A 13991-nucleotide genomic window follows, 5' to 3' on the forward strand; every position below is an offset into this window, starting at 1 on the left:
CCCGTCGCGGGGCTACGCACTTCCGTGCCGGCGCCCGCGGCATTCTTCTTCTCCAGCAGTCAGCTCCGGTGTCGACCTACACCGCCGTCACGCGCCGCGTCAAGCGGTCCCGCCGTTCGCGGCTCCAGCGTTGGGTGCAACACGCCCAGGCGCGCCAGAACGCATCTTCACAAGTGGTGGTTCTAGAGTCAGTTGTGGTTGCCCCGCTGTCCCAGCGCTCGGGCTCGGTTCCGACTGAGTTTCCTTCTGAGTACGCAGGTCACGGGCCTGCAGCAGAAGTACACATGGCCAATTCCCATGAAGATCTCCGTCAGGCTGGCCGGAACGAGCACGAGATCGGCGAAGCGTCCGGCGCGCGTCGTCCACCTCGCCGTTCTGCTAGTCGGCACACTCGGCGGAGCAACGTGGAGCTGTTCCGCACACCCCTCCTCAACTTGGCTGTAGCTGCCAAGATAGCCGATTCCCTCCAGCCGACTGATTCAGAGGCTGGTAGAGGGATCGAGCAGATCTGAGCCCTGTTGCACACGGCACAGCAGCAGAATTCGGCGGTCTCCGAGTCGCACAACAGGATCTATAATAGTTTTGTTCATGCGAATACGCATCGGTCGGTGCACAGCCCAGGTTCCCATCAGCGGCACAGAGGAGGCAGCCATTCCATAAATCATGAAGATCGCCGCCGTTCACACACCCCTCCGTGGGGTGGGCCCTACGGGCCCCGACATCATGATGATCGGCGTTCAGTCGGTGACATTTACGACCCAAGGCCCGACGCAAGAGGGCATATCGCCCAGCGAAGGGTCGACAGGGGTCGGGCCCACCGCGATGGTCGCGATATCGACCGTCCGAGTGGAAGCAGGGCCACCGTTTCTGGTCCCGAGTGTTTCAGTCGAGACATCCGTTCGGCTGACATCCCTCCCAACTTCCGATTGGCGACGGGAATTAGCAAGTTCACAGGAGAGTCCAAGCCAGAAACGTGGCTGGATGACTACCGAGTGGCAGTCCAGATCGGAGGAGGAGACGACCATGTCGCCATGAAGCACCTCCCTCTGATGCTCGACGGCTCGGCGCGAGCCTGGCTGAACCAGTTGGCCCCCTCAAGCATCTACAGTTGGGCAGATCTAGCCCGAGTGTTCATCAGGACCTTCGAAGGGACGTGCAAGCGCCCTCCTGGCCTTGTGGAGCTCCAGCACTGCGTCCAGAAGCAGAATGAGCCCCTGCGTGACTTCATCCAGCGCTGGACAACTCTCTATCACACGGTGGAGAACGTCACCGAGCATCAAGCAGTCTGCGCCTTCAAGGCAGGCGTGCGGTACAGGGATCTGTACCTAAAGTTCGGCCGAACAGGCGACATCTCCATGAGCAAGATGATGGAGATAGCAACACGCTATGCAAATGGCGAAGAAGAGGACTGCATCCGAAGCGGCAAGCACAAAACAGTCGCTGATGGAGATGGAGGCAACACTCGGAAGCAGAAGCAGAAAGCTCCGACTGCTCCGCAAGCAGAAGCTGCAGCCGTAACCAATGCCAAGTTCAAGGGCAAAGGGAAGGCTTAGTTCACCCCCAAGAAGAAGCAGTTCAATAACCCCATCCTGGACCAGCCATGTCCGGTTCATACGAAGATAGATGAAGAGGGCAACCCCATATATGCGAAGCATACCACTCGACGGTGTCGCCTCCTGATCCAGGGGTTCGGCGAAGGGAAACCGAGTGAGAAGGACCATGAACAGGATGAGGAGGATAAGGAGGATCCGTTCCCCTAAGTCCATGCAACCCTGATGATCTTTGCTGACGTCGAGAGAAAGAGTCGACTGAAGCTGGTGAACAGAGAGCTGAACATGGCCACCCCTGCCAGCCCCAAGTTCCTTAAATGGTCTCAGACTGCGATCACCTTTGACCAGTCGGATCATCCAGCGCATGTTCCCACCCCAGGAAGACAGGCTCTGGTCATCGACCCGGTGATGGAAGGAGTCCGACTACGCAAAGTCCTCATGGATGGCAGCAGCGGCTTGAACATCATATACGCCGACACCCTCAAGGGGATGGGCATCCCGATGTCCAAACTCAGCGAGAGCAGCATGCAGTTCCACGGAGTCGTCCCCAGACGGAAGGCCAAATCACTCGGCCAGATCGCGTTGGACGTCGTTTTCGGCTCCGACAAGAACTTCCGCAAGGAAAAGCTGACGTTCGAAGTGGTTGACTTCCAGAGCGCTTATCACGCAATTCTGGGTCGCCCAGCGTATGCGCACTTCATGGCCCGTCCATGTTACGTATACCAGAAGCTGAAGATGCCAGGCCCGATGGGTGTGATCACCATCACAGGCAATCGGCAGCAAGCTGAAGAGTGTCTGCAGCAGGGATCAAGAATCACCGACCAGCACATGGTCGTCCTCGAGCTGGACAAGTACAAGAAAACAGTCGACCCCGCCGACCTGATGCGCTCGAAGAAGCCAGCTTCAGAGTCTACATTTCAGTCAGCGGGAGAGACGAAGAAGGTCAGCATCCACCCGACGGACGCACTGCTGCCCCGACAAACATCTCCACCACCCTCGATCCTAAATAGGAAGCCGAGCTCACCCAATTCCTCCGTGAGAACTGGGACATCTTCGCATGGAAACCCTCTGACATGCCAGGTGTACCCAGGGAGTTGGCTGAGCACCGACTGCACGTGGATTCCACGGCTCGGCCTGTCCGAGAGCGCCTGCGCCGGTCCGCTGCGCACAAGAGGAAGGCAATCGGGGAAGAGGTGGCCAAGCTGCTGGCAGCCAACTTCATTCGCGAGGTTCACCACTCCGAGTGGCTCGCCAATGTTGTCATGGTGCCCAAGAAGGACAAGTCGCTCCGAATGTGCATCGACTTCAAGCATCTCAATAAGGTCTGCCCGAAAGACCATTTTCCGCTCCCCCGCATAGATCAAATTGTCGATTCGACTGCGGGTTGCGAGCGTCTGTCATTTCTTGATGCCTACTCGGGCTATCATCAGATTCGTCTGTATAGTCCCGATGAGTTAAAAACAGCCTTCATCATCCCATTCGGGTGCTTCTGCTACATCACTATGCCGTTCGGTCTGAAGAATGCAGGAGCTACCTTTATGCGCATGATCCAAAAATGTCTCCTCGATCAGATCGGTCGGAATGTGGAGGCGTATATGGATGATATCGTAGTCAAGTCACGCAAAGGTTCCGACCTGCTGACTGACTTGGCAGAAACATTCGCCAACCTTCGTAGGTACGATATCAAGATCAACCCCGCCAAATGTTCATTCGACGTTCCCAGCGGAAAGTTACTCGGTTTCTTCGTTTCCGAACGAGGGATCGATGTCAACCCCGAAAAGATCGGGACCATCGTCCGAATGGAGAGGCCGGTCAGAATACACGATGTTCAACGGCTCACAGGTTGCCTAGCGGCTTTGAGCAGGTTCATCAGTCAACTCGGCGAAAAAGCACTTCCTCTGTACCGACTCATGAAGAAATCAGATACTTTCGAGTGGACAGATGAAGCCCAAGTCGCATTCGACGACCTCAAAGTCCTACTTTCCACCCAGTCGGTTCTTACTGCTCCGCTCAGTAAAGAGCCCCTTCTTCTGTATATCGCGGCTACAAATCAAGTCGTCAGTACTGTTCTTACAGTCGAGCGAGAAGAAGAAGGCAAAGCATACAAAGTTCAGCGGCCAGTGTACTACGTCTCCGAAGTCCTGACACCTTCCAAGCAGAGGTATCCCCATTATCAAAAGCTTATCTATGGGATCTATTTGACTGCGAAGAAGGTTGCCCATTATTTCCAAGACCACTCAGTATCTGTCGTTTCTGATTCTCCTTTGTCGGAAATTCTCCACAATCGAGACGCGTCAGGCCGAGTGGCGAAGTGGGCGATGGAGATGTTGTACTGTGATATCATGTTCGAGGCCAAGAAAGCTATTAAGTCTCAAGCTCTGGCTGACTTTATAGCAGAATGGGTAGAACAACAGCAACCGACGCACATCTACTCGACCCATTGGACAATGTTCTTCGATGGGTCCAAGATGTTGAATGGCTCCGGCGCTGGCGTTGTGATCATATCACCAAAGGGCGACAAGCTCAAGTACGTGCTACAGATACACTTCGATTCCTCCAACAACGAGGTAGAGTATGAAGCTCTCCTCTACGGGTTGCGTATGGCCATCTCACTCGGCGTCCGTCGCCTGATGGTCTACGGCGATTTGGATTTGGTGGTCAATCAAGTGATGAAAGAGTGGGATGTCAGGAACCCCACCATGACTACATACTGCAATGCAGTGAGGAAGCTCGAGAAGAAGTTTGAAGGTCTAGAACTTCACCATGTTCCAAGACTGAAGAATCAAGCATGTGATGAGTTGGCAAAACTCGGATCCACTCGGAGACCAGTCCCGAGTGACGTCTGCCTCGAACACCTTCACCTCCCTTCAGTCAAAGAAGATCCTTTTAAAGAAGAGCCAGTACAACCCAAGAGTTCAACAGATCCGACTGAAGTCGATGTACCTGTTGTGGTTGATCTGGTTATGGAGATTCTCGCCGCCATCCCCGAGTGGACTGTGCCGATCATTGCATATATCCTGAGACAGGAACTACCAGAAGACGAAGCCCAGGCCAGGCAGATAGTCCGCAGGTCGAAGGCATTCACTGTCATTGATGGCCAATTGTACAAGGAGAGTGTTTCAGGCATTCTTCAACGTTGCATTTCCCCAGAGGAGGGGCAGTTGATCCTGGAAGAGATTCACTCGGGAACCTGCGGTCATCACGCCTCTTCAAGAGCAATCGTCGCCAAGGCATTCAGGGCTGGTTTTTTCTGGCTGCAGGCGAATGAGATGGCTAAAGATATGGTCGACCGATGCGAGGGCTGTCAGTTCTACTCCAACAAGTCCCAAAAGCCAACTTCTGCGTTGAAGACAATCCCGCTTGTGTGGCCGTTTGCAGTTTGGGGATTAGATACAGTCGGACCATTCAAGACAGGCCAAGGAGGCTACACTCATCTGTTGGTGGTAGTCGACAAGTTCACAAAATGGATAGAAGCCAAGCCCATCAAGAAACTCAACGCCTCAACAGCCGTCAAGTTTGTCAGGGACATCATCTCCACATTCGGTGTACCTCACAGCATAATCACGGATAACGGGACAAACTTTGACTCGGACAGATTCAAAGGTTTTTGTGCAAGCCAAGGTATCCGAGTGGATTTTGCTTCCGTAGCACATCCTCAATCCAATGGACAACCAGAGCGGGCGAATGGACTTATTCTTCAGGGTTTAAAGCCCTGACTTCTGCGAGAGGTGGGACATGCCGCTGGCGCTTGGGTCACCGAGTTACCTTCAGTACTTTGGGGTCTTTGCACAACCCCGAACAGATCTACACGGCGATCGCCGTTCTTCCTCGTTTACGGAGCAGAAGCGGTCCTTCCGAGTGACTTGCTTCATAATGCTCCACGAGTCGAACTCTTCTCCGAAGCTGAAGCAGAACAAGTAAGGCAAGATGGAGTGGACCTTCTAGAGGAGGAGCGCGAGATGGCACTGACTCGCTCAACCATTTATCAACAAGATTTACGGTGGTTTCATGCACGCCACGTCAGGAGTCGCACGTTTCAAGCAGGCGACCTGGTGCTCTGAGTGGATCAGCAAAGACCTCACAAGTTAGCCCCGGCCTGGGAAGGACCCTTCATCATCTCCAAGGTGCTGAACAACGGAGCATACAGACTCTACAACATCGAGAGGGAGACAGACGAGCCGCGCGCATGGAATGGAGACCTCTTGAAGCGCTTCTACACGTGACCGTCGACTGAAGCAATGTAAAGAACAAGCATTGGTGAAATAATATAAAGCAGGTTGAGTTTTTTGCAGGTTCAATGTTCTTCCGCGGTCGCAGACTTCGGTCTCAAAAAAAAAACTTAGCTGCGATCCAGAATCACCTAAGTATTAACTTTCTCCGAGTGTGCACTTAACGTCACACTCGGGGGCATAGCTGCGATCCAGAATCGCCTAAGTTTTAACTTTCTCCGAGTGTGCACTTCACGTCACACTCGGGGGCTTAGGGAATTCCACGGACCCTCAATGAGGTTCATGCAGATGTCAAAACGCCAATCTGACATGTTCCGAATGTTTGCCTTTGGCTTCACCAAGAAACGCCAAACAAAAACTCGAGTCAACGTTGCAACAGAAGAGCAAAAGATTCGATTCAAAGTTCAACCAAAGATAGTAGTTCGGTGTGGATCAAGCTTACCCACACCGAACCACGAATGTGACGGCCAACAGCAGTGGCCAAAGTTTCTTACAGATTAACACTCGGCATACCGAGGATAAAAGTGTTTTTACGCTTCATCTGGATTAACACCAGGACTGGAGGGCTCTACGAACGTGTCCAGATCAATACCGTCGGCGATGCGGGTAGCACTTTCAAGGAAGGTTTCCATGAAGTCTTCAAATCGAAGTTTCTTCGTGTTGGCCACCTTCAACGTCTTCAACTTCTCCTCGCGCACCTCCTTGCAATGGACTCGGACCAGAGATAGAGCAACATCTGCACCACAACGAGCTGCAGATTTCTTCCACGACTGCACTCGGTTCGGAATCTCCTCCAGTCGGGTCATCAGGTCCTCCATCTCCTACCGCGACTCATCTTCTGGCCAAAGCTCCTTGTCGATTCGGCCGACGACTTCTCTCTGTCGACCGATGAAAGGACCAACTTTGCCCACGCGGATGTGCGCACGGAGCAGATCCCGATTGGCGTCCTCGCCGAGTGGAACGTTCTCGAGAATCGACCGCTCTACATCAGCCGCTTCAGCTTCAGCGTCAAAGCAAAAATCTGCGACAACAGGACAAGCAGACAATAAGTGCCGAGTGTGACGCGCATAACACAACCACTCGGAAAGAGCAAGACTTACCAGCCAGACGCGTCATCATCTGCCGAGCCCAGTCGCTGACGTATTTCTCCTGTGCTGTGCACCGTTTGTTCAGCACGTCCATCTGACCCATCAGCGCAGTCCTCTGTTTCCCCATCTTTTCCACTTCCTCAGTCAACACCTTGTTCGCTTCACGCGCCTGCTCCAATGACTTCTCTCGTCCCGCCAGAGCATCCTTCATGCCAGCCATTGCAAGCAGCGTCGCATCAAGCTCACCAGCTAACTGATTCTTCTCCGCCCTGAGACTCTCATAGGCTGTTCCCATTTCACAAGTTTTCTGCCAGCAAACACCAAGGGACAATCAGAAAATCCAACAACAAAAGTTTAAGTTCTTCAGACCCCTGCCGACGCAAGCAGTCGACAGCGGCCTCGGGGACTACACCCAGTGGGTTCACTAAGATTGACCCCACTGGCATGCAACTCAAGCAGGCCCGCCCTATTGAGATGCATGTTACCACCTACGCCTACGAGGCCAATACTACCCGACCTGAGTACAAATTACTCTCGAGGACTCTTACAGTAAGTGCACTCCGAGTGCCACAACTACGCGCACTCGGTCATGTTATTTACAGACCTGACCAAAGCAAAGACAATATGTATAAAGACAACTGCCGGTGCAAGCACTTGACAGAAGTCTCGGGGACTACACCCACTGGGTTCACTCAGAGTGAACTCATTGCGAACAACAGATGCTATCCAAAAACACCCAGTGGGTTACAAGAGAAAAGTAAATACTTACTAGCCCACTTACTCGGATATCATCCCGCAGCTCCAGGCTCCGCTGGTACAAGGACGCGACGGAGTCGTAGGCCCTCTTGGCCTCCCCAGCCATCAGCTCCGCCTGCACCATGGCTCCCTTGGCCGCTCCCACCTGCTCCTCCGGGAGACGCTGGATGTTGAACTCGACATTTGACGAGCCTGGCATCGTCGGAAGCTCCTGAGGCATCCCGAGGTCCGCTCCAGTCGGCACCTCAACCACCAGTGCCGGTTCAGTCGGCGGCACGTTGGCGGCGAGAGCAGCAACAGGCGGAGCGGCCTCAAGAACGGGCTCTGCAGCCTGTTCAGCTCTCCCCTGATCGCCCTCGTCCACGCAAATTGCCTCTGGTAGACCGAACGATGCAAGATCTCAGAAAAAGAAAGAGGCAGAACCTATGATAGAATAAAACACTCGAAGTCACTACAATGCACCTGGCTGGGACGAGACGACATTGTCCGTGTCCATGGGGTCATCTTCTTGGCGCGCTGGAGAGGTGGCAGAAGTAGCAACTCTGTCGAGTGAAATCCGTTCGACCAATGAACAAGAATTCACTCGGATATCAGAAGAAATTAGAGGACCGATACACTTACGTGGAGGTGACGGGGACATCAACCCTCATCCGCGGCAGAGCCTTCCGAGGTTTGGACCCACTCGGTTTGGCCGCCTTGGAAGACTGACCCGCAGGCTCAGCGGCAGCATCCCTGGCCCTTTTGGTGCTCCGAGCACTCGGGACCACCAGGGCAGTGGGCGGAGCACTCGAAGATGCTGGAGGGGCCGAGGGAACGGCAGGCTCGTGTTGGCGCTTGGTCCGATGCTCTGTTTGCGGAGGCGGCGAGTCCTGCTCTTCGTCTTCCTCCTCTTCCTCGCTGGTCTCTTCCTCCGACTCCCCGCTGTCGGAGACATATTCAGCGCTCTCCACGCTGCCCTCCTGGCTGCCTTCCTCCTCCTCGGCCGGGTTCCCGTTCGAGACGGGAGAAAACCAGTTGGTCCACTCCTGCATAAAATTCAGTCGGCGACATCAGACGTCACACAGAGATTCAAGCAAACGATAAGATTAAGACAGTTAGGAGCACTCGACAAGTGCCACTCACCTGATTCGGAGGAGGATTATCCACGCAGAAGGGCTTCACTCACCGAGATCCTTTGGGATTCTCGCAGGGGCCTGTCATCTGGAGCACCCACGAGGTCACCCTCTCCTCAGTCACGCCCACGACGTTGGTCCGAGTGGAATCCTCGGGCCCCGTATAATGCCACATGGCGTGGTCGCGAGCCTGCACGGGCTGGATACGCCGACCGAGGAAGACCTCCAACAAGTCTATGCCAGTGACCCCCCCCCCTCCTGACGACATCTACGAGCGCCCCCGACCATAGGCTGGATGTCGTTCTTCTCCGCCCTCGTGAGCGCGAGTTGCTTAGGTGGGGCAGGCCGATCTAAGCTAAAGGGAGGCAGCCCTGTCGAAGCGTTCGGGCAGGCGATATCCTGGCAGTAGAACCACGTCGACTGCCAGTTCCTGACCGACTCACTTAACTGAAGAGCAGGATAACTACTCCGACTCTTTTTCTGGAAACCTAAGCCCCCGCAGAGCTGGAGGAGATGCGTCTTATCATCCGACTGACTAAGTCGTTTGATGGTTTGGGATCTGGCGGAAAAGATGTGTTTGAACAAACCCCAATGGGGAGGGCAGCCGATGAAACACTCGCACAAAACTATAAAGGCAGAAAGATGGGCGATGGCATTCGGAGGAAAATGGTGAAGTTGGGCCCCGAAGTGATTCATGATGCCCTTGAAGAAAGGATGCGGGGGCAAAGAAAAACCTCGGTGGACGTGGCTGAGCAGCAGGACGTGCTCCCCCTCCCGAGGCGCTGGCTCGACCTCGTTCTCCGCCGGCAGCCTCCAGGACTTGTGCACCCTCATCCCGTGCTCCACCAGCTGCAGCAGATCTCCCTCCGTCACTGTGGAGGGGAGGAAGTCGCCCTGGATCCATCCCGCCGGCAGCGGCCGCTGCCGCCGCTGAGCAGGCGCCGCCGTCTTCCCCTTCTTCTTCCTCGCCTCCATCTTGCTGATCTGGCCCTTGGTCATGGCGGCAACTGCGAGCCCTCGGGAGGAAGGAGAAGGGAGGAGTATAGGAGCGTTGGAGGTGGCGAGAAGGGCGAAGCAGGCGAGAGCAAGGGATTCGGCGAGCGTAACGGGGAAGCCTCGCCACCGAGATTTAAATAGGGTTCCGATTGGGTCGCTGGCAGGTGGCCCCGAAACTTTATCCCCCGACCCACCGCGGCGATATTAGTGGAGAAGTTGAAGGCGCGAGAATCGAGGCATCAGGCGCTACTCGAGCGCGATGGCGTCATCCCCACTGAGCGCGCGGAACCCGAAATTTGAGATCCCGGAAAATCCGCCGCTGTCAGTTGACCGGTCGCGTCAACAGATGCCGCAGAAGCACTCGGCTTCCGACAGTCTGTTTCACGAGTACTTCCACTTGGATCGTTGGTCAGAAGAGATAAAATGGATTGAGGCAAGCAACGCCCAAGCCAAACCCGCTCCAGTCGGATCCAAACTTCAAGCATCGCTTCGTCGTTTCAACCCCAATCATTCGGGGACTAATGATGGGGTTATAGTCCTAGGGTAGGGTCATAGGCCTGTCATGTAGGTCCTACCCAAGGACTATCCCTCGCAAAGGACAAGGCCCTTAGTCAGTTCCGACTGAATTAAGGAGTCCCCATCATCAAGTCGGTAACAGGTCCTCGACCATCCAGTCGGAGATTAACATTCGGAGGATATCAAGCTAACCGACTGGACACCACTCGGTACATCGCAACCCCCTGGAGGAAACGGTCGTACGTTTCCAGGTGCATTTATTAGCATTTAGGGCGTACGTTACCTGTAACGTACACATTCAATCCCCACTACTCCACCCCTGTACCGGAACCGTTGTGGAGGGGAGCACACTCTATATAAGCCACCCTCCCCCACTGGTAGAGGGGTTAGCAACTCATTGTATTCCCTATTCCACTCGACAACAAAGCTCCTTGAGCACTGAGACGTAGGGTTATTACCTCCACCGCAGAGGGGCCCGAACTCATACATCCTCGCCGTAGCTGGGACTCTGACCATCCTTTTCGTACCCTACACATCTACTGTCAGGCTTATACCCACGACACCTCCAGCTCCGTCAAATAGAAGGATCCACGGAGTAGCTGTTTCCCCGCTCCGTAAAGTTTAACTACGGCTCCTGCTGCTCCTGGAGTGGAGTCAGGAAGCGGGAGTGACTCCGAACAGGTCCTAAATCTATATATGCAAAATGTGATTATTTTAATTGTCTAATATTATACCAATGATAAAGATAGATAAAACTACCATAGTTCAATCCCTGAACATACCATAACTTGCTTCAAAAAACATACAATAATTCTGATAAAGTAAGGTTCACACGGAAAGTGTGTTCGGCAGGGCAGAAATGTATGGATTGTGAGACTCAGACATGTAAAAAGTAATCATATTTGCCTCATTTTGCTGTGATCGGGCATGTGATACGCCGCGTGACGCGTTGTGTGGATCAGATCGAAGTATATTTGAATTTGAATTTACTGACGAACAAATATAGATTAGCGTCGAATGTCGCCCTATCGCATCCGTTTTCGCGGACTGGTCCCTGTGTCCGTCCGCGAAAGGGAGGAATTTGCGGGTTGACCGTTGAAGATGCCCTAAGAGCATCTACAATCGGACCTCTTATACCCCCTCAAACATTTGGGCAGGTCGCCGCGTCACTCACCGATCACCAAATTTCGATCCAGTCGGCCTCTCAAACCAGCCTTAGACGCCCGGGCTGATCGACATCCCTCATATCCATCCCAAATATGGGACGAATATGGGGGCGCCCGGGCACGCCCGCCACGTCCGTCCGACGACGTGGACCCACACAAAATCGTTCGAAAACCCGACGGTCCGACGGACGCCTCCTCCGCCGCCGCAGTGTGAACGTCGCGTGGCGCCGTACCCACGAGTTGTTTTATCCTAGCCTGGCTATTAAAGCCGAGCGCCGGCACCCAAACCCCACCCCTCCATATTTTCGCCCTCTCGTCCATCGTAGCCGTTAGTCATGCCCCCACGTTGCCGCCACTACACGATCTATCATCGGCTTTGGCTCCTTGAGTAGATCCGGAGGGCCGCGTGGCTACCTCTGGATTTGTAGGAGGATTTGGGGGAGGAGGTAGAATAGGATTTGAAGGAGGAGCTGAAGGAGGCATCGGCGCTGGATGTGAGGGAGGAGGACCAGGCGTCAGCGGAGCAGGATGTGGGGGAGGAGGAGTAGACACCGACGAAGAAGGATGTGAGGGAGGAGGAGGCGCCGCTGATGGAGGAGGAAGTGGATCTACAGACGGAGCAACATGCCATCTTGAACTCCATCCGCTCGGAGTCGGCTGCGGAGACGAGGCATCTTCGTCGGCAGAAGATGGACGCGACGCGGCCTGCGATGGAGGGGGCATCAGCTGCGGCGGACAAGGATGAACTGAAGGCCATCTCCGACGACGAAGACTAGGAATACGTAATGCATAGGATTTCCATTTGCATGTATTTAGGGGATTAAGTACGGAAGAGTTGGATATGAACGAATAGGTTTAAGGGATGGTTGGTTAGTGTCCGCGGAAACAGACGTTTGAGGCTTCAAATTTGCAAACCGTGACTGTAGATGCTCAAGAAACCAGATAACGAAACAGAATTGGAGCAAGCAAAGCCGTTCAACCGAGCGCCCCCTCTGAACATTCCTGAATCGGATCAAAATCTCTGTTTCACATCGTCACACTCACACGCATGTATCAACTCAAAAGCAGAGGATTGGTGATTCCCCTGCACAAAGCATTGACACACACGACAATTCGTATGAGCCACCCGCGGCAATAGGAGGAGACTTGAGTGGTGTGTCATTGGTAGTGCATCTCGTCGAGGACGACGGCGAGCGCGACGATGAAGGCGTAGTCGATGCCGGCGTTGACGGTGACGCTGTAGGCGTTCTTGCCCAGCAGCGCGCTGACCACGGTGGAGCGGCGGTCGATCCTGGCGATGAGGGTGTCGGATTCGCCGAGGGAGACGGAGCAGGCGCCGTCGTGGTAGCTGCCGGTGATCCGGAAGTCCGGGGCCTGCTCGGCGTCGTTGCTGGCGAGGAAGACGCTGACCTTGGTGGACCACCGCAGCTGGATCACCGACGGCTTCACCACCGTGAAGAGCAGGTCCCGCCGGCTCGTGCTGTCCCCGCGGTACACCTTCCACCGCGTGTTCATCACCAGCGCCTGGAGCCACCGGCCACCAACCATCCGCGGCGCGTCAGGGTCAGACGGTTGGAGAAGAAGGAATCAACATGGTTGGACGCGGAACGGAAGTGGGGGGAAGAGGGGAAGAAGACCCACCGATTCTTGGACGGTGAGGACGGGGCGGCGGTGGGCGTCGGCGAGGAGGCAGCGGCGGCGGAGGCTGAAGAGGACGCCATCGACGCGCAGCAGCAGGGCGCCCGTGGCGGCGTCCGTGACGGTGAAGTCGTTGCCGGACATGCTGAGCGTCTTGGTCACGGCCAGCGCCGCCTCGTCCCCCGCGCAGAAGCGCGCGTCCACCACCGCCAGCGCCGGCACCGCGTCCATCCCTTCCCTTCCTCCCAGGAGACACGCGCGCGCAGGATCAGGTGGCGGCGGCGGATCGGATCGAGCGGCCGATGATGGCCGGGATGGGCGCACGCGTCTTGCCCCGTCCTGGTTTTGGACCGGGATGTTTGACCAGTTTGGCACCGCCAGCATTAACAATGGCAGCTCGGCGTCAGCCTTCAGACTATATAGGACTAGTAAATGGGTTGCAAATACTACTACTACAGTAGATTGTTCGTCGGGTCGGGTCAGGTCTGAAGTCTGAACGGGAAGCTCTCCACGGCGACATCGATCGACAGCAACTTTGGCAAAGAAGAATCCGTCTTTACTGGACACCGGAAGCAGGCCAGTCGTTGAGTCCGCTGGCTTTTTCCAGCTTAATCATTTCTCTCGTCCTCGAGTTGCTTAATGAGTAAAGAAACATATTTCAGTGCGAATGAGGACGAATCGTTGGTGGCTCTCATCGTGTGGTTTGGGGGAGAATCCAACAGCGCGCCGACCACGGAGGGAAAGCGTGTGGAGTCTGGGGAAGCTGTAGCCGCTGTCTCCGGTGTCGGCCGGGCCGACCTCCAGTTTTAATGTTTCTGTGTCCCACGGGCAAAAATGGGCCCCCTCGATGAAAATGGAATCTCACTTCGTTTCTCCAGTTTCATACTCCTTTCGTCCGAAAATACTTCAGAGAAATGAATGTATTGGAACGTATTTTAAT

At 54.8% G+C, this 13991-nt stretch overlaps 1 protein-coding gene across 1 annotated transcript; it reads right to left on the reverse strand.

Moving 5' to 3' along the window:
• Nucleotides 1-12387: 12387 nt before the first annotated feature.
• Nucleotides 12388-13522, reverse strand: LOC123399180 (protein LURP-one-related 10-like). Its single transcript, XM_045093614.1, has 2 exons — nucleotides 13055-13522; nucleotides 12388-12937 (listed from the first exon to the last, which is right to left on the reverse strand). Exons 1-2 carry the CDS (start codon nucleotides 13433-13435, stop codon nucleotides 12572-12574), a joined length of 747 nt encoding a protein of 248 aa, XP_044949549.1. The 5' UTR covers nucleotides 13436-13522; the 3' UTR covers nucleotides 12388-12571.
• Nucleotides 13523-13991: the final 469 nt, after the last annotated feature.

The sequence above is a fragment of the Hordeum vulgare genome, chromosome 5H (assembly GCF_904849725.1).
Source record: "Hordeum vulgare subsp. vulgare chromosome 5H, MorexV3_pseudomolecules_assembly, whole genome shotgun sequence".
Classification (NCBI taxonomy): Eukaryota; Viridiplantae; Streptophyta; class Magnoliopsida; order Poales; family Poaceae; genus Hordeum; species Hordeum vulgare.